Source organism: Eulemur rufifrons, chromosome 7 (genome assembly GCF_041146395.1).
Source record: "Eulemur rufifrons isolate Redbay chromosome 7, OSU_ERuf_1, whole genome shotgun sequence".
In the NCBI taxonomy this organism is placed as follows: domain Eukaryota; kingdom Metazoa; phylum Chordata; class Mammalia; order Primates; family Lemuridae; genus Eulemur; species Eulemur rufifrons.
Window position 1 is genome coordinate 177030165 of NC_090989.1, and position 19748 is coordinate 177049912.

The 19748-nt window shown below is 41.5% G+C and overlaps 1 protein-coding gene and 1 non-coding gene across 2 annotated transcripts in view; both read left to right on the forward strand.

Annotated features, from left to right (window-relative positions):
* The window catches only part of GXYLT2 (glucoside xylosyltransferase 2), a 79771-nt gene that overhangs the window by 42968 nt on the left and 17055 nt on the right, over positions 1-19748 (forward strand). Inside the window, exon 4 of the mRNA XM_069472058.1 lies at positions 18882-19133. Within this exon, the coding sequence (XP_069328159.1) occupies positions 18882-19133 (252 nt within the window). The remainder of the gene's footprint in view (positions 1-18881; positions 19134-19748) is intronic.
* LOC138388890 (U6 spliceosomal RNA) lies at positions 1543-1648 on the forward strand. Its single transcript, XR_011234355.1, has one exon. It is a non-coding gene; the product is annotated as a U6 spliceosomal RNA (small nuclear RNA).

Here is a 19748-nt window from a genome sequence, read left to right on the forward strand (position 1 = left end):
AGATATACATGACCAAACCCCTCAAAAGCCAATGGATTGGTGACACCAGCTACCTCTGGGAAGGGCAGTGAAGATGAGCCTAAAATCAGGAGGTTTTGTTGCATCTCAGTTGGTGAAGCAGTTGGATCCCCAGATGGCCTGTTTTATACCATTTAACTGGGAATCTGACTCTCCCCTCCTTGGAAAATACTGGAAGTTGGATTGCTAACAAAGGTGAAAAAGAGGGTCCCTGGACTAGGAGAATCCAGGCACAGTTGAGGGCATCATGTTGAAAACATGAGATTCAATCAGAAACTTCCATATGAGTGTTAAAACCTCAGGCCTTTTTTTCTCACATAGATCCTAGAACCTTGCAAAGAAAATTATGCCTTTCAGACAGGGATTTGGAAGAAATAGCTGTGAGGATTTAAGGATACTGACATCAGGGGATGCCCCATTAGGGTGGCCCACCGGAGTTTGTTCCACTGACATGCACAGCTGACAGGCCCTCTCCTCCTACTTCTAAACAGCTCTTCAGTGTGAATAGCAATTCAGCAATCACTAGACATTTGAAGACACCCCTAATAGGAAAGACAGGGTTCAAAACAGAGAATATAAATCTAGAGAAAATAGTATATGCAGGATGAATTAAACTTCTAAAGAAATTATCATTAGGATCCTCAGAGAAATAAAACATTACATGTATGAAAGAAGCATGGGATTCTATTTAAAAATCAAATATTTAGAGGATATAAACTCTTGTATGTTCAAAATATAGCAGAAATGAATAACTCAATAGAAGAACTGGAAGAAAAAAATTGAGGAAATCTTTCTGAAAGTAGAGCAAAAATCAAACAAAAACTAAAGAGATGGAGAACAGCAATAAAATGATCAGAAAGTTAGAGGACTGGTCCAACATCTGAACAGTAAGAGTTCGGAAAAGAAAAATGAGAGAACACAAAGGGTAGGAAATCAACAGTGAAATTAATTCAAGAAAATTTGCTAGAACAAGAAGACATAAATTCCCAGACTGAGAGAATCCACCAAAGACTTATCACATTTGATGAAAACAAAAACAAAAAACCCATACAGCATCAGGCAGATTGACTTGAACTTTCAGAACAATAGAGAGAAAAGGAAGATAATATTAGCTATCACAAGGGGATAAAAGGTCACAGCAAAGGACCCGTAATCAGACAGGGTTCAAACTCCTTAACAGCACTGTGCAAAGTGCTGAAATATTGGAGCAATGCCTTTAAAATTCATAGGCAACCTTATTTCCAATCTAGAATTCTATACCCAGCCAAACTACAAATCAAGTATATGGGAACATTGAGACATTTTCAAATGTGCACAGCTTCAAAATATTTAGCCTCCTATGAGTTCTCTCTCAAGGATCTACTAGATAACATGCTCCACCAAAATGGGGTACATCAAGAAAGAGGAAGACATGGGATCCAAGAAGCAGGGACACAAAAGACACATGAAAGGAGCCTCAGGGGAAAGGTGATGATAGCTGCACAGCATCCTGGTTGGAGTGAATCAGGAAGCCGTGGAAGAAACTTTAAACATATAGAAAACCCAGCAAACTTTGGCACGATACAGAGAATATTAGCACGGCCCCTGCACAAGGATGACACAAAAGTGATCTTAAAAAAAAAAAGCAAGCAAACTAACAATAGCAAAAAGGGCAATTATTACTTCCAAGGGAAACAGAGTTGTACAGAGAGGGAAAATATCATGGTTGATTTCATGGCTTAACTGGAAATAGCATTTATGTGGTCATGATAAGATATTGTTGTGTATTGATCTAAACAATATTTTGCTAGAACTGTATTGGGGGGCGGGAAGTGTATATATGTGTGCAGTGGGGTTGGGAGTTTGTCTGAAAGAGAGCTAAATCCTATTTTTCCAGGGTAGGAAGCCAATAGCTGAGGTATATTATTTAGAGACGTATAGGTGCATACCTATAGAATCAATTTAAAGAATTGGAATTGGCGGTTTCCTCTGAGAGTGGGAAACCTGATGGGGGGTATAGACTGTTTTATTATTTGTCCATATGTCTATCTATTTACCCATGTATGTTATTTACCAAGTTTTTTTTTTTTAACTGTTTGACTATTCTGTGTTTCTCAGATTGTGGAGAATAACCCACCAATGACTCCTGAAACAAATTTAGTGGATTATTATCAGTTTTTTTAAGAAAATGAAATAAAGTGGAATACAATAGAAAATAATGGAGATGCATTACATATAGTAAAAACAAATACTATTTTTGACATTTCTGTTTATGTATTTATGAATTGTGGCAAGCATGCATTTCTTACTGTGCAATGCATTTTTAACAGTTGAAAATAGTTTGAGAAATACTGCTGTAAAACATGTCTTCCAGACTTACCACTGAACAAAGAGGAATGTATGGTGGGTGGCCAAAGACCACCCAGTCTGCCACCCTTGCCACGTGCTTGCATCTTTAGGTTTATGATTTCATTAAGTCTTCACAGCTCTTTGAGGAATATACTTATTTGTACCCTCTTTATAAGTGAGGAAGCTGAAGTTTAGAGAAATAAATCCTTTTCCTGCAGTAATCTTAGAGCCTAGATTGGAGCCTGAGATTCTCCTATAGTATAGTCATTCTGCCCTATTTCTTGCAGTTTATTAGTCCCAGTGTTTTCTCCTGTATGTGTAGAAAACATTTCCATAGTGTTCCAAAATACCTCCTTTGGAAGATTCCCCTGAACCTTCCATTCTTTAACTGTTAAATGGGTTTGAAAATAGAACATACGTCTTTGCTCAGACTGACCAGTTTAGTGAGGCCGTTGTATTTATAAATGCTCCCCGCCCCTGCTTGCTTTTTCCCTAGCCTACTATCTTCAAAGTTAGAATGCTACATAATTTACTTATTTGTCTTATTTTTTGGATTCTCTCATGAGCACGTGAGCCCCATCAGGGCTAAGATCTTTGATCTCCAGCACCTAGAGCAGTGCCTGGTTTATATTAACAGAAAGCACCCTGTAAAAGTTTTTAAATGGATGAATGGGTGGAAGGAAGGATGGATGGATAGATGGATGGACAGACGGAAGAATGGATGGATGGTCTTATAAAAAAAAAAAAAGGCTTTAACAACTACTTCAAAAAGTGGCAGAGAGGATTTAAAGATATAACACTTAGAAAAGTTCTGAGCCCTGAACCCAGGGTCCACTCAGTAAATGTTAGTTGGATTAGATTCACAAATATAAGGAAAGGGAAACCTTCTTTGAAAATGAGTCCAATTCGAGTGAAGAGGTACAGTTCCTTGTGACACAATGATCCTGCTTTCAGCAACTCCCTAGCAGAGAACATATTCTCTGGGCTGGGGGGGGGGGGGGCACCATCTGACTAGGAAACTAGACTCTGCTTTAAATGACAGTTGCCATGGCTAACGGAATGTCTACAGCCAACAAGGAAGGATACTGTGTGCTTGCTGGCGGGGATTGCAACACCTGATAAGAGGAGGAAGCAGGCCAAGAGGGAGCATGGAAGCAGATGGAAGATCTGAGAGAGCCATTATCTCAGAACATGCCAGAGAAACCAGATACCTTCAGTTACGCAAGGCCTGTGGAAAACGTCCCACATGTGGATCTAACAGTTGGCCACATAGCTGAGATGATGAAATCAAAGACCAAACACAAGTTTAATGAGCCAGAATCTTAGGAGAACCATCCTGAACAAAGCCATCATTGATTTGCCCAACTCAGAGGCAATCTGAATCTTGTTTGCAAAGATCAGAAGATCAGAAGAGCCTACTTCATTGGTAGGAGCATGTGTGAATGTAGCTATGACATGGGTACACCCTGCTCTTTGTTAAAACATCACAAAAATGTATATGTAAGCGATGTGTAATTCCACAAGGGGGCACAATAGAAGCAAAAATAAAAATTGATATGGTTTAATTTTCTCCTGTGCCACCCTATTTTAAGCTAATAATTTAATGAAACAAATGACCTTAAAATTTCAGATTAAAACAGTTAAAATGGGAGAACACTGTTTAATCAAGAATGTGTATTTCTTTTTGTACAAATTCCCAATGTGTATGTATATATATTTTTTAAAAAACCAAGAAAGAAAGCATTATATAGGAACAGTACTTTCCAAGTGTCCATCATTCTCTCCGCCAGCTTAAACTGTTTTAACAATATCAAAGGGGATACTTGAGAATATACCACATTGAATATATGTTCTTTGTTCTTTGTACATATAAAATGAAAGGGAAATATACCAAAGTAGACAATTAGAAAGTATAGTACATATAGGATGCTTCCATTGATATTTCTTTAAATGCAAAAGTATATGTGTTCATGTGTGTATAAACATTTACACACATATGCCCATTTATTCAATAATATTTATTGAGCCTCAGCTATGTGAGTGGACCTAGAATATGACTATGAATAAGATATACAAATTTTGGCCAGGTGTGGTGGCTCACGCCAGTAATCCTAGCACTCTGGGAGGTAGGGGTGGGAGGATCGCTTGAAGTCAGGAGTTCAACACCAGCCTAAGCAATAGCGAGACCCCCATCTCTACTAAAGATAGAAAAATTAGCCGGGCATGGTGGCACCTGTAGTCCTAGCTACTCGGGAGGCTGAGGCAGGAGGATTGCTTGAGCCCAGGAGTTTGAGGTTGCAGTGAGTTATGATGACGCCACTGCACTCTAGCCTGGGCAACAGTGCAAGACTGTCTCAACAAATATATATACATACATACATATATATATCTCTAAATTTCCTGCTCTCATTGACCTCATATGCAAGTCAGGGAAGAATGACGAAAAATAAGTAACCTATAAGTTAATTTCAGGTAGTAATAAGAACTATGGAAAATAGAAGAATTCAGAGAGTGATGGGAGTGAAGGTCGCTGAGAAGGTAACAGATGATTTGAGATCTGACTTGCTGGCCTTACAAAGATCCTACATACAGGTGAACGCATAGCAACAGTCTGGGATGGTTCACTGCCCTGTTAACGTTAATTCTGAAGAGAGGAGAGAGCATAGTGGGGGCGCAGAGTGGTGGTGTGGCAGGGATAGGGCCAGGTAAAGGACACCCTGAACGTCTTACCTCGTCAATTGCAGAATTGTTCCTGTTTTTGGAACACACAAGCATGGATTTGTGCATTGTGTAAATTCAGACAATTTTTTAAAATGGCAAACTAATAAGAGAAAAAGACAAAGAACATTACAGCTTTTCATAATGTCTGTGAGCTCTCTGTCCACATTTGCAAGGACATACAGGCCTTTTCTGACCAGGTGTGCTGGGTCTGGATGTATTTACATTAAGACAAAAAATAAATGTGGCAATGATAATAGAGAAAAGGATTATTATACTGACCTGTTTTCTCATCTCTCTGCCACCTGTGTCCCTTCCCTCCTGCATGCCACTCCTGCATTTTTGGTTTTTGAATGCTGTTCATGTTAGATGGATTCAGGCTCAGAATCTTCCTCCAGTCCCTGTGCCCTTGTAGGACCGGGTCCAAGCCTCTCAGCCCGGTGTTCAGGGCCTTTGTATTCCGACTGGGCTTACCTGTTGACTTTCAGCATTATTCCAGATCATGTATTTATCATTCCAGCCAGACCGGTCTGTCACTGTCTTCTCCAGATGCCGTGCACGTTACCTTCTGCCATGCTCTTGTTTGGAAACAATACCCTAACCATTCCACTCCTCCACCTCCAGCCTCACTTATTAAAATCATACTTATTTCTTCAAAATTTAGGCCAACACCCTAACAATCTAAGCTCAAAATTCTCTTGTTCTTTAACAAATTAATTCTCTAAGATGTATACACACAGTTTCTTGAGATCACTATCAGTGTGAACTCATGTTTTTAAAATATATATATACACAGATAAATCTATATAGAAATAATTATAGATATGTGATATACCTGAGTTTGTATACATACATGTATCTCCAAGCTCTATCCATTGAGGGGGGCTATAAGCAGTGACACCCCATAGCATGTCTGTCATTTGCATTGTGAGCATGTACTGTTACTGCTCCATGTTAGGTGAAAATCAATAGAGCAGAGCACGAGGACCATGAGCTTTATGTCAAAGATCCCTGGTTTCATCCAGGTGCTGCCATTTACTGGTGGTAACCTTAGGTAAACTGTTTAGGTTTATCTGTTAAATGGGGTAATAATACCATTGTAACAGGATTGTTGAAGCACTGGCAACAATGTATATGAAATACCCAGAATGGTGCTTAACACATAACAGATGCTAAATAAATGCAAGGGCTGATTATTGCTTTATACATATTTGTGATTAGATATTTAGTATAGCTGTATGACCTTGGGTAAGTTACTTAACCTCTCCACGTCTCAGTTTCCTCTTCTATAAAATAGGGATAATGATTGTTCTGAAAATTAAATGAGTCCATATGGAAAAGCTTGTTGAACAGTACCTAGAAAATAATACATGCTATATAAGTGTTTATAATTAGTATAATTATTATTCAGAATAGTATCTTATCTACCTTATTATTTTATGGGATTATTATTCACATTGAAGTGTTGGGATATTACCTCCTTTAACTATGGTTTTGCATCTTTCAGATTTTCACCTGTTTACTAGAGGAACTCTCAGAAGTTGCCCACCCATCTGTGGAAATGTTCATTACTATCTAGCTTTCTGCCTTTGCTCAGTAATTATTGTCTCTGCAGTTGCCAGCTTCAAGATAGGTCCCCTGTGCATTCTTAAAAAAAAAAAAAAAAAGAGCATGACAGAATGACGGAATGGTGGAGGAAAGGGAACTTATTTTATCAAATTGAAAATGTGTGTTGAAATGTAGAATTTGCTTTGCTTTCTGATGTTGGTTTGGGGACCTAGGAATCATGGTCCCAGAGGAGGAAGTCCAAACAGCCCTGGAAGCCCCACAGCTTATCTTTCTGGAGAATGAGAAGGGGCAGCGGCCACCAGATATTTTCCCCAGAATCCCAGGAGAAAGCGCTCTGTTAGAGAAAGGGGGCAGGGCAGAAGAGGGGGTGCTCTCCACGCACATCTCTCGGCACACATAGTCTTTCTGTCTGCTTAGACAAGACATTTCATCTAGACGTGTGTGCTCCAGGAATGATGGGAGCTGCAAAACAGGGGGGAAAAAAAAAAAAAAAAGGAACAGGGACTTGATATAATTATGGAAATTAAAAATCATCTTGGAATAACTCTTCAGAATGTATTTGGCTTAGGGAAGTGAAAGTTCACAAAGGTAGAAAGGTGAATAAACACCATAGAGTACCTTGTGTAAAACAATCTTTATTTAAACTGAAAAATGTAATCATGGTAGCTGTATTTCTTTTTTCCCATTTTTTTATTGTGGTGAAATAGACATAACATCAAAGATACCATGTTAACTATTTTTAAGTGTGCAGTTCTGTGGCATTAAATGCATGCACACTGTTGTACCACCATCACCAACCACCCATCTCCCGAACATTTCCTCTCCCCAGGCTGATGTAGTGCCTGTGTTTCCTGTGCCTTTCACTGGGAGCATCATTTCTTTAGTCATAATCTGATTTAGTGTACATCAAGACTGTGACTTTCTGATTCAGTGTAGATTAAGTATTGCCATTTTAGCTCTATTCAAGTCTCTGTTTTTCATATATGTAGGAGATGTCTTCACTTGGCAAGAAGGAAGGAAGGATTTCTTTTTTTCTTCTGAAAACTTGTCCTTTCCTCTTCTCTGTTTCCACCTCCTGCTTTAACCCCCTTTAAACATCTTTTCCCTCCTCCTGATTGTCACTAGCATCATGTTCCAAAGGTTCCCTCTCTGGAATTCAGCTCTGTGTGAATCAAAATGGCTCCTCTGTCTTTGCTTCTGTTCTCTTCATTCCCTCCTCTGGCTCCCTTTGTATCCTTTTAGTTTGGAGGGCGTTGTAGAAATGCGGGAGAGGCAAGGAAATGGGATGATGTCCTGAGAGACCTAGCTGTCTTGTCAACAGAGGAGGGTCATGTACCGGTCCACACAAGCACAAGAATGATATTCCTTGTGGTAGGTGTTACATTGGTTTTCCCTTCAGGAACTTGGAGTCTTCTACTCTTCAGTTGTTCATAGAACCTCGTCTCTCAGAACCTGTCCTTCTCTTCTGCAGTCAGCCTTGAAGCATATTTAAAATTACAGTGGTTCTGAGATAATCCAACAGTTGAATTCCTTAGATTATGTAAACATTTTTTGGATACCTAGTTTACATGCCAAGCCTTTTGCCCGGCACACGGACTTTGGAAGTTAACTAGATACGGAAGGTCCCTGCCCTCATGGAGCTTCTGTTCTAATTGGAGGAGGCAAGCAATAAATGAGAAGATAATGTAACTGAAGGCCACTGGTGGGGAGCAGTGATGGCAGGAAGGAGGTCAGGCCGTGTGATGAAGAGAAAATGGAGGGAAAGAACAGGGAGCCCTTGGGGAAAGTCTTTCTTAGAAGGGGTGAGTCAGAGCTGGGTGTTCAAGAATAATAAGTGAAAAGCTCTGCCTGGCATTCGGGAGCCCTTTGATAGTTTCCACTTATAGATCTGGGAAGCTGCTTATCATAAACCACAGCAGCTCCCTGGAGCCTTATCTCAGACCCAAGGAAAGGGGGCAGAAATGTGAAGGGACTTCCTAATTCATTTATATCAATAGATAAGATTTGGGAACCACCCTTAATTTTCACACTCATCACAGTTTTAATACTTTAGGCAATTGTCTAAAACAATAGTTCACAAACCTTGGAACTGATTGAAGCGCTGGGGACTGCACATGCATTTCATAATCAGTAAAGATGCTGTTTTTAAGTGCACTTGAGGGACTTGCTGGCTTCTCCTAGGTGTCATGAACTTAGGAAGAGAAGTGGGAAAGAACAGAACAGAAGGTGTATCTTAGTTCGAGCTGCTGTAACACAATACCATAAACTGAGTGGCGGGTAAACGACAGAAACTTACTTCTGACAGCTCTGGAGCTGGGACATCTGTGACCAAGGCACCAGCAGATTGGCTCAATGTCTGTCTGGTGACGACCTGCTTCCTGGTTCATAGACGGCATCTTCTCTCTGTGCCGTCACAGGGTGGAAGGGGCAAGGGAGCTCTCTGGGGTCTCTTCTATAAGGGCACTAATCCCATTCATAAGTGCTCTACCCTCATAACCTAATCAACTTTTAAGAACCTACCTTCTAATACCATCACCTGGGTGTCAGGATTTCAACATATGAATTTGGGGGTGGGGCATAAACATTTGGTCCGTAAGAAGATGATTACTTTGTTAAATGAGAAATTTATCATTTCAATTTGCTGTTTTCTTTCTGACAGAGGAGACTTATAGATTTGTTTCTATCTAAGCAAAGACTTAAGAGCATCTTAGATTGAGGAGACCCTGGCCAAAGATAAGAAGAGAATTAAGAGCTCACTGGCTTCCTATGGGTTCATTTAGCTCCCTACCCCATGCTGACTTTGATAGTAACTGAGCAATAATGAGAGGTGTTAAGGCCCTGAAGCCGGAAAAACCTTGGGTTGTGCTAGGAGGTGAAGGCACACCAGTGACAACAGAATAGGTTGGAGAAGAGGACAGAGCCTTTTGTAGACTGCGGTACAGGTGTGAGTATTTGAAGTGCGGTGAAGAAAAGTCTTGAAGGGATTTAAGGTTGAAAATGGTGTGATCTATTGTAGATTTTTGGGATTTTTTTTAAGCCCTCTGGACTTAAAATGATTTCATAATGATTTTCATTGTATCATTTTATAATGATACAATGATCAGTCCATCAGGAAGATGTAACCACCCCAAATGAATATATGCCTAATAACAGAGTTTCCAAATCTATGAAGTAAAAGCATTCCTAGACAAGGAGAGAAATAGATCAATTCACAGAGTTGGCGACGTCATCATGCCTCTTTTGAAAGTTGACCCTGATTAGTGTGAAAATTAATAATGATTCCCAAATCGTATCTGTGGTCGTGAACGAATTCGCAGCAACTTTACCTTTCTCCGGCCTTTCTTTGTGTTTGGAGATGAGGCTCCATGGAGCCTGTGTGGTCATAATGAATAGTCAGGAAACCAGTGAGGATACTAAAGACCTTGACGGCACTATCATGTAACCTAATTGACAGCTATGGAATTTATGGACTACTCCACCCAACAACTGCAGAACAAACATTGCTTTTCAAATGTTTGGGGACCATTCACCAAGACAGACCATATGCTGGGCTGTAAAACAAGTCTCAATCAATGTAAAAGGGCTGAAATCCTGCTGAGTGTGCACCCTGACTACAAGGGACTTAAAATACAAATGGATGACAAAAAGATATCTGAGAAATCACAAATATTTGGAAATTAAAGAAGATACTTGTAAATAAAGAAGAAATTACAGTGGAAATTAAAAATCCCTCTGGCTGCTCTGGGAGGAATGGATTGGAGGCAGGCAAGTGTGGATACAGGAGACCAGTGAACAGGTCTTTACAGTGAGCAGCACTTTACAGAATTCTGGAGGAGCTGTCATGGTGCCTTGGACTCTGGGTGAGGGAGCGGAGAGGGAGAGAAATGCACAGATTCAGGAATCTGGGAGGTAGAGCCGATGGGACTTGCTGAGGATTGGATGTGGGCCATGTGGGTAGGAAGGGAAACCAGGATGACCTTGAGGTTTCTGGGTCAAGTCTTGAACATCTCCCTGTGGCTCTCGGGATCAAGTCTGAATTTGTTGGCATAGCTCCTTATCAGATCAGGCCCCTGCCCACTTTTATAGCCTAACCTTTCACCACCCCTTACTTTCCTGCTGTAAACTCCAGCCCCACCAAGTCCCTGGCAGTCCTCCCCTTGCCATGCCCACTCTTTTCACATGCTGTTCCACTTAGCTCAGCACCTTTTGCCCTGCTTTTCACCTATCTCTTAGTTTAGGTGCCACTTCTGCTGGGAAGCCTTCCTAGCTTTCCCTCCAGACTGGCTTAGGGCCTCTGCTGTGTGTTTCTGTGCTTCCCCTGTCATCGCCTGCACCTCACTTTGCTTTGTCCCTTCTCTGTCTCCCCTATAACACTCCTGAGAACAGGGAACAGGTCTCATTCTTCCACTGCTACTACTACTACTACTACTACTGTAGCCAGTTGCTGGTTTCCTGGGCTGTGAGTCAGGGAACCCAGCCCTCATGAAAGTGAGACCATAATGATATCTTCCGAACATTTATTGAGTCCTTGGTATGTGTGTGCCAGGGTCTTCACACACATGATCTCATTTAATCATCCCAGCAGCACAATGAAATGAGTTATCATATCAATTCCATTTATAAGAAGGGGAAACTGAGGCTTAGAAGGCTTAAGCAGCTTGCCCAAAATCACAGAATTGGTGGTGGAAACAGAATTTGAACACAGATTTCAAACTCAAATCTTTTAACCACCAAGCTGTACTGTCAGAGTCAGACCAGGATTGGAGTGAGTGAACTTGAAGACGAGCCAGTGAGCCCCTGACCGTCTTGTGCCTATGGCCGGGCTTCGGCCCACGCTTGGCACAGTTGCCGGGCAGTTACTGGGGGTGGGTGCCCAGGTCGGGGCGGAGCACAGAGCAGGGGCAGGAAGACCCACTGCAGTGCAGCCGGCAGTGGTACAGATGGCTATTGTGTGCCGCCTCCCCCAGCTTTACTCTACAAAAACAAAGACCTCGCTTCTAGTGCTGACTAATTTCCATAAAGGAATTAGAATGGCTAACTTTATATCCTTTTGGTAAATACTTCTCTTCCCATTATAAGGTGGCCAAAAATGATCCTCTTCAAATTAATACCAGCAATAATTGCTGCAGAATTACTCTCCAGAGATGTAATATTAGAGAAAGAGTGATTTTTTTTTATTTTTTTGGCCTTTTGTTTTTTCAGATAAAGAGTAAAAAGGCCTTATGTGCTTGTTTTCAGTCAAGGCACTAAGTGGATTATGATATTAGAAAGGTTTAAAAACCTCATTTCTTGTCCACTTGACTCTGACTACATAAAAGCTTTTTGTGGTCCACGCATGTTTGGCAGTGCTGTGGGCATTGATGCGAATGGCAGCTAATACACTTGACATTTTAAGAGGGAAAACACAGAGATGTCTTACAAAACTGCTATTTTTTGAGTACTATGTGCTAGCCACCGTACTGACTACCTTGTGTGTTTCATTTAACTGCCTCATTGCGACAACCCGGGGCGGGGGGTGGGGGTGGTGATCTTGCTTTCTGCTTTGTACAAATGGGGAACTGAAGCCTAGAAAGACGGAGCCACTTGGACTTCCCAGGGCTGGTGCCTCATGCTGCCAAGACTTGAACTCGGGAACACCAGACTCAGATTCTTAAGTTCTGTCTTCACGTGTGTCTCTGAGATGTACCATTGGGGCTACTTTTGTATGTTTCTTTTGAAATATGATCTACATACCCAAACGATCATGCCGAGACTTTATGTGCTTAGTTTAACAAGCTCACCCCTGTGTAACCACTGTTGTGGTCGAGAACTAGACTATATGGCCATCACTCCAGAAACCCACCATCAATGTATCTCTTCCCAAGACCACCAGGAGCTTCTTTATATTTCAGGGCAGGCACATGAAGAAGAGAGGGGAGCCAGGCTTCAGCAGCTGCAAGCTCCAATGCCTTCAAGGGCTGGGCAGGGAACACAGGAATAACACAGACCGGGGCAATCTTGGTTAATGGCAACTCCATTGTTTTCCTGGTGCTTAGGTTAAAATCCTTTGAGTTGCCTTTGACTTTTCTCCTTCTCCCACATTCCATAGCCTACCCATCAGGACACCCTGTGGGCTCTACCTTCAGACTGTATTTAGGATTTGACTTCTCACTGCCTGTGTTGTTACCACCTGGGCCAAGGTACCATCGCGTCGTACCTGAATCGTTAAAATCGCATCCTCGCTGGTATCCCTGCTTCTCCTGTGCTGCCCATCAGTCTGTTTTCAAAGCAGCCTCTAGGGTGATCCTTTGATCGAAATCTGATCATGCGCACAAGCTCTTCACTGGCTCAGTTCTCTTGCTCAGACTAAAAGGCAAAGTTCTTACAAAGCTGAAGTGCTTACAGGGCGTGCGAAGCCCTAAGTAACCTTTACCTCTCTGTCCTCAGCTCCGACTCTTCTTCGAATTGTTCACCGAGGTCCAGCCATACTAGATCATCATCATTGTTCTGAGGTCCCCGATGTGCTCCTGCCTTCTTCACGCGTGCTTACCTCCTTCTGAGTGAGCCCTTCCCCAAGCACCCTATTTAAAATTGTAAACTCTCCAAGCCATGGTGGCATGCACCTGTAATCCCAGCTACTTGGGAGGCCGAGGCAGGAGGATCACTTGAGCCCATGAGTTGGAGACCAGCCTGGGCAACATAGTGAGATCCCATCTCTAAAAAAATAGTACATAAAGTATAAAAGTATTTCAAACTTCCCGTTACCTGGAACCCCTGGTCCCTCTCCCTGCTTTATTTTTCACCTGCTTATATACTATATAACCAGTGGATTTATCTGGTTTATTATCTGACTCCCACCTAAGGGCAGAGATTTTTCTCTGTCTTGGTCAGTGCTAGTTCATACTTGGCACCTTGTAAACTCTCCATAAATGTTTGTTATATGAATGGACCGAGAATACAGTGGGTACCTGTGGTCAGGCATGGTTCTTGCCTGAGCTGTAGATTTTTCAAAAGAAGACAGAAATTCGGGTATTTTTGTGAAATATCCAATTTTAAAAAATCAGCAACTTTTAAAATAGGCTATGTATGCCAAAATAATTTTTTAAAAAATCCATCTGTGGGTTGAATTTAACCCACAGACTCCGAGTTTGCAACCTCTTCTTTCAGTTGAACAGGCTTTGCAACCTTAACTGAAGACTTAGAACTTTCCCTAAAGCAGTAGCCATACATTTATTGACGGTTTTTCTTCCTTATCCCACGGCTCCAGTCTGGAAAGTATGTCTCCAGAATCAAACCTCCTCAGAGGAGAGATTAGGTATGATTCTAGAGAAGCCTATTTAGACACAGTGGTCCCCAACCTTTTTGGCACCAGGGACCGGTTTCATGGAAGACAATTTTTCCATGGGTGGGGCGGGGCCGAGGTGAGAGGATGTGGGGGAGGCGGAGCTCAGGTGGTGAATGTGTGGTCCCGTATCTAACAGGCCACGGACTGGTACTGGGACGTGGCTGAGGGTGGGGGCTGGGTACCGCGGGTTTAGAGGGCTCCCACCCCATGAGGATTCGGTGTGAGGCCTGGGTGGTTGCCTGCTGGTGGGAACGAGAGCTGTCATTCATGTGTCCCTCAGTGCACATTGCTTGTCTGCCAGCCTTGTGCCACCTCCTGCCATGGTGTTAGGTCCCAGGTCAGCCCACTAGGGCAAGACTGGCAGGAAATTATTTACTAAAATGAGCCATTGAACAAGGACTCTCTGAGGGACACCTCCTTGTTAGTAGAGACCCTAGACTTCAGTCACATGCTGTGCTGGTGAGAACAGCTGAGAGGCACTCCTTGACATTGCTGGTGGGAGCGGAAATGAGTCCACTTCTAGGGAGGTAGTTTGACATTATCAACTTTACAAATGCACGCATTCTTTGATTCAGTGATTATATTTTTTAGGAACTTATCCTACAGATAGATACACTCACATGTGTTTGAAATAAGACGAGGAGGCCGGGCGCGGTGGCTCACGCCTGTAATCCTAGCACTCTGGGAGGCCGAGGCGGGTGGATCGCTCAAGGTCAGGAGTTCGAGACCAGCCTGAGCAAAAGCGAGACCCCGTCTCTACTAAAAAAAATAGAAAGAAATTATCTGGCCAACTAAAATATATGTAGAAAAAAAATTAGCCGGGCATGGTGGCGCATGCCTGTAGTCCCAGCTACTCGGGAGGCTGAGGTGGTAGGATCGCTTAAGCCCAGGAGTTTGAGGTTGCTGTGAACTAGGCTGACGCCACGGCACTTACTCTAGCCTGGGCAACAAAGCGAGACTCTGTTTCAAAAAAAAAAAAAAAAGAAATAAGACGAGGAGGTTTTTGCATCGTGATGTTGTTTGTAATAACAAAAACTTGAGAACAACCTAAATGGTCTTCAGTAAGTGGCCAGATAGATTATGGCAGGTCCACACAATGGAATACCATACAGGCATAAAAATAATACCGTCTCTGTGTACTGGTATGGGAAGATCTTCTACAGGTATTGTTTTGTTTAAAAGAAAGCAGGCAGGCTGATGACATTGTGTTTGCTGTGCTGCCATTTGTAGTGGGGAAAAGGGAATGATACACGCATAGCTGTTTATTCTTACATGGAACAGCTCAGTCACAAGGCAGAGCAGTCCAATTACATTGGTTCCCTCTAAGGAGAGGCCATGGTGACCGAGGCACAAGGAAGAATAACTTATCACTGAATTTACTTTAATAAATTTTTATTGTTGAACCATGTAAATATTTACTAAGTTAAAAAGAAAAAGAAATGCCATATTATGTGCTTAGAAATTTCCCTTAAAAAACATCTGTCATAGTGTTTATAATAGTAAATCAGTGGGCTGGACAAGGTGGCTCACACCTGTAATCCTAGAACTTTGGGAGGCCGAGCGGGAGATTCACTTGAGTCCAGGAGTTAGAGACCAGCCTGGGAAACATAGCAAGACCCCATCTCTATAAAAAATTAAAAAAGCTTAGCTGGGAATAGTGGCACACGCCTGTAGTCCTAGCTACTGACAAGGCTGAGGCACGAAGATTGCTTGAGTTCAGGAGTTCAAGGCTGCAGTGAGCTATGATTGTGCCACTGCACTCCATCCTGGGTGATAGAGCAAGAAGACCCTGTTTCTTTAAACACACACACTCACTCACACACACACACACACACACACACAAACCCCCCAAAACAGTGGGAGCAATCTGCATGTCAAATGAAATACTGGTTAAATTAAAATTTTACCCCAATTAAGATTGTTCTGACTTTTAAAGTTTCTGATATACACCCTGTTTGCCTTTTTCTCTCCTGATTAAAGGTAGTGTGTATTGTATAGCTTCATAATGAAATACCTCCATCCTTCAGATCTTCAATTTTTCCTTTTCTGAACCTTCTTCAAGTCTTTTGTTTTCGTTTTTTGTTTGTTTCAATGAGGGGCAGTAATTATATTTATTTTATTGAAGAAAGTAACGATAACTTAAAAGTAACCAAGTCACTGAGTCTAAATTTGTTGGGTAGATTTCTGCATAACCCTTAACTAACTAAAACATTAATATTTTATGATTTTATTCAGGCCTTACTAGATAATCAGCCATAAAGAGAAATTTGTACTATTTCACATGGATTGAATTTCTATTCCTCTCTGCTCCTGTAGCTCTAAATTAGCTTTTTGTAGGAACCTCCATGCAGTCTCTTATTCCCTTAAGCACATTCTAGAAAGTGACTTTGTCTTGTTATAATCTTATTTGCCAAAATCCAGTCATTGTTAGCATTATTTGACACGTGAACTTGGACAGAATACTTTTCTGTGCTCAAGTTCCTTCCCAGTAAAACAAGATTGCAAGAGTATTGAGCCCTTGGGATGGTCTTGGGCATATAAGACATCATTACTACATTTGCAAATGATACATAATTAATATCATAGCATGTACTTATTAATACTTTAGTAGAAAGTTTGCCCTTCCTACACATTACTCTGGAGTTGTGATTTAAAAAAAAATAGCAGACTAATGCTAATCTTTGGCAAAGTTTTTACCTTTCCATGACAAAATAAAAAACAATAAGGATAATGTGGATTTTTACAAAAGGTTTATGAGAATTGGTTTACAGAATTTATCTTAATTCTGAAACTGGAATCTTCAAGTTGTTAAAATGGATGTCCAGATGATCTTCTTTTATGAAATGGCAGATGATCATTATTTTTAATTTCATTTTATTGGTGTGTAAAATCCATTCCTCTAGTAGATGAGGAGAAAATAAAGATAAATCTTGTGGCTAATCATGTAGGCTTTGAAATTACTCAGATATGAAAGCCCTGTGATACCTGTGTCTTATGGTACCCGTGTTCATCTATCTTAAATATTGGGGAATCCCACTGGGTTTGGTGGCTCATGCCTGTAATCCCAGCACTTTGAAAGGCTGAGGCAGGAGGATCTCTTGAGGCTAGGAATTCAAGACCAGCCTTAGCAACATGATGAGACCTCATTTCCACAAAAAAAATTTTTAAAGAAAAGCTTAGCCACATGTGGTGGCATGTACCTATAGTCCCAGCTACTTGGGAGACTGAGGTGGGAGCATCACTTGAGCCCAGGAGTTTGAGGTTACAGTGAGCTATGATCAGGCCACTGCACTCTAGCCTACGTGTCAGAGCAAGACCCTGTAAATAAGCAAGTAACTAAGGGATCCCAGTGGAGTGTGTGTCAGTCTGCTTGGGCTGCTATAACAAAATGTCATAGACTGGGTGGCTGAAACAACAGAAATTTATTTTCTTACAGTTCTAGAGTGCCACCATGGTTGGGTTCTGGTGAGAATCTTCTTCCTGGCTTGTAAATGGCCACCTTCTCACTCTGTCCTCATGTGGCAAAGAAAGAGAACTCACACAAGCCCTGTGGTGTCTCTTCTTAATAAGGGCCCCATCCTTATAACCTCAACTAAACCTAATTATCTCCCAAAGGCCCCATCTCCAAATGCCATCACATTCAACATATGAATGTTGGGGAACTCAAACATTCGGTCCATAACAAATGTTATTATAGGCTGCTCGAGGTGGCTCACACCTATATCCCAGCACTCTGGGACACCAAGGCAGGAGGATCACTTGAGCCCAGGAGTTTGAGGTTGTAGTGAGCTATGATAATACCACTGCACTCTAGCTGGGGCAACAGAGCGAGACTCTCTCTCTCAAAAAAAAAAAAAAGTTGTTACTGTTTTAGGATGATGTTAGGCCAGGGATCCAGGAAGATTCAAATCCTTTTTTGGTTAAGCTACCCCTAAGTTTGGGGAACAATGACAAAACAAGGCAGATAGTCTATTATAGACTAAGGCTTTGAAGTCTTAACCCCCAGGGCAAAGCTCTGCAAAGCTAAGCAGTTAGCACAGGAGAACTCATTTCCCTTTAGGTGGCGGATTGGATGATCTACAACAGAGGTCAGCAAACCACAGCCATGAACAGCTTTTAACATTTCAAATGGTTGAAAAAAAAATCAAAAGAAGGATATTTTGTGACATCTGAAAATTATATGAAATTCAAATTTCAGTGTCCCGGAATGAAGGTTTGTTTGAACACAAGCCCTTTTGTTTGTTTACGTGTTGTCAGTGGCTGCTTTTGTGCTCCCATGGCAGAGTTGAGGAGTTGCAACAGAGTTTTAAATATTTACTATCCAGCTCTTTAGAGGAAAAAGTTTATATACAGACAAAGCTCGCAAAATCCCAAGTGCAAATCTTAGCTAAAAATATCATTTTAAAAGATAGAGAGCCACCCAGCAACACTGGAAGAAAGGGATCCAGGGACAGAAGGTATTTACCACTAAGGCTTAGCATGAGCTGGTTTAGAGATTGTCCACTTCGAGTTTTCCAATGCCAGACCTGGCTGTTCCAAGGAAAAACTAAGAGAGAAAGATAAGTAAGGCCTCCAGTAAGGCCACTGGAGGATGGAAGAAGAGAGAGCCACCATAATTTTGCTGTTGTTTTCATCCCTTTGAAAGTTCAACCCCTATCAAATATAGCCAGGGTCCTGGAATTGGGCCAGTGTAGGTCAAGAGTTAACCTTCTTTTAAGTCCTCACCGCTTGATTGACACTCATCCCTCAAGTCAAAGCAGAGGGAGGAAAGGTTGCTAAGAGTGGTACCCTTTCTAGAATTTAACACTCATCAATGAAAATCGGTAGAATTATTTACCTTGCATGCCACTTCCTTTGTTTCTGACCTGTTTTTGTTTTGTTTTCTTCCCCTCCTTCCCCCATGTCCCAACCCCGACCCACAAAGGTGATTTTAAAGGATGTGGACTCACTTCTCTACGTGGACACCGACGTGCTCTTTCTGAGGCCTGTCGATGACATCTGGAAGCTTCTGAGACAGTTTAATTCCACCCAGCTCGCAGCCATGGCTCCTGAGCACGAAATCCCCAAGATTGGCTGGTACAGCCGCTTTGCCAGGCATCCTTTCTATGGCTCTGCAGGAGTTAATTCGGGAGTCATGTTAATGAATTTAACTCGTATAAGAAGTGCCCAGTTCAAGGTAATGAAGTGCTTTAAAATTCCTCATTTAAAGATTGGGAGTTAGATCTTCACAACAGTGACATTCCCAGAGTGTGGATCTGCTGATTTTGGAAATAGGTGGCCTGTAGGTGAGGATGGAAGGAGCCAGAGAAAAGTATTTGGACAATTATGGAATATTTGTTTGTTCAGGAAAAGCCCAGAGGGCTACGGAATTTAAAACTTCAGCACAGTTACTATTCAGGAATATTTTTTTGCATTTCTGAATTTCATAATATTTGAACTCTGTGTATACCCAAGGCTTTAAAGACCATGCAAAATTTCTTGGAATGACCCTAGGTATATATTTATATATACAAAAGGACAGAGAAATATTTGTACAAGAGTGTTCGTGGTCTCATCTTTATCCTAGCAAAGAACTGGAAAGAACCTAAGTGAACATCAGTAGAGAACTAGTCAAAAAAAAAAATAATAATCTTCCTATTCAAAAGAATAGATTGATTTGTAAATGAGCTAATAAGATCTCTACGAAATATAAAGGGAAAAAAATTTAAATGCAGCACATCATGATACTGTAGAGTGTGACTGCTTTTATGCCTTAGAAATTTCCAAAAGAATACCGAACACACCATTAATT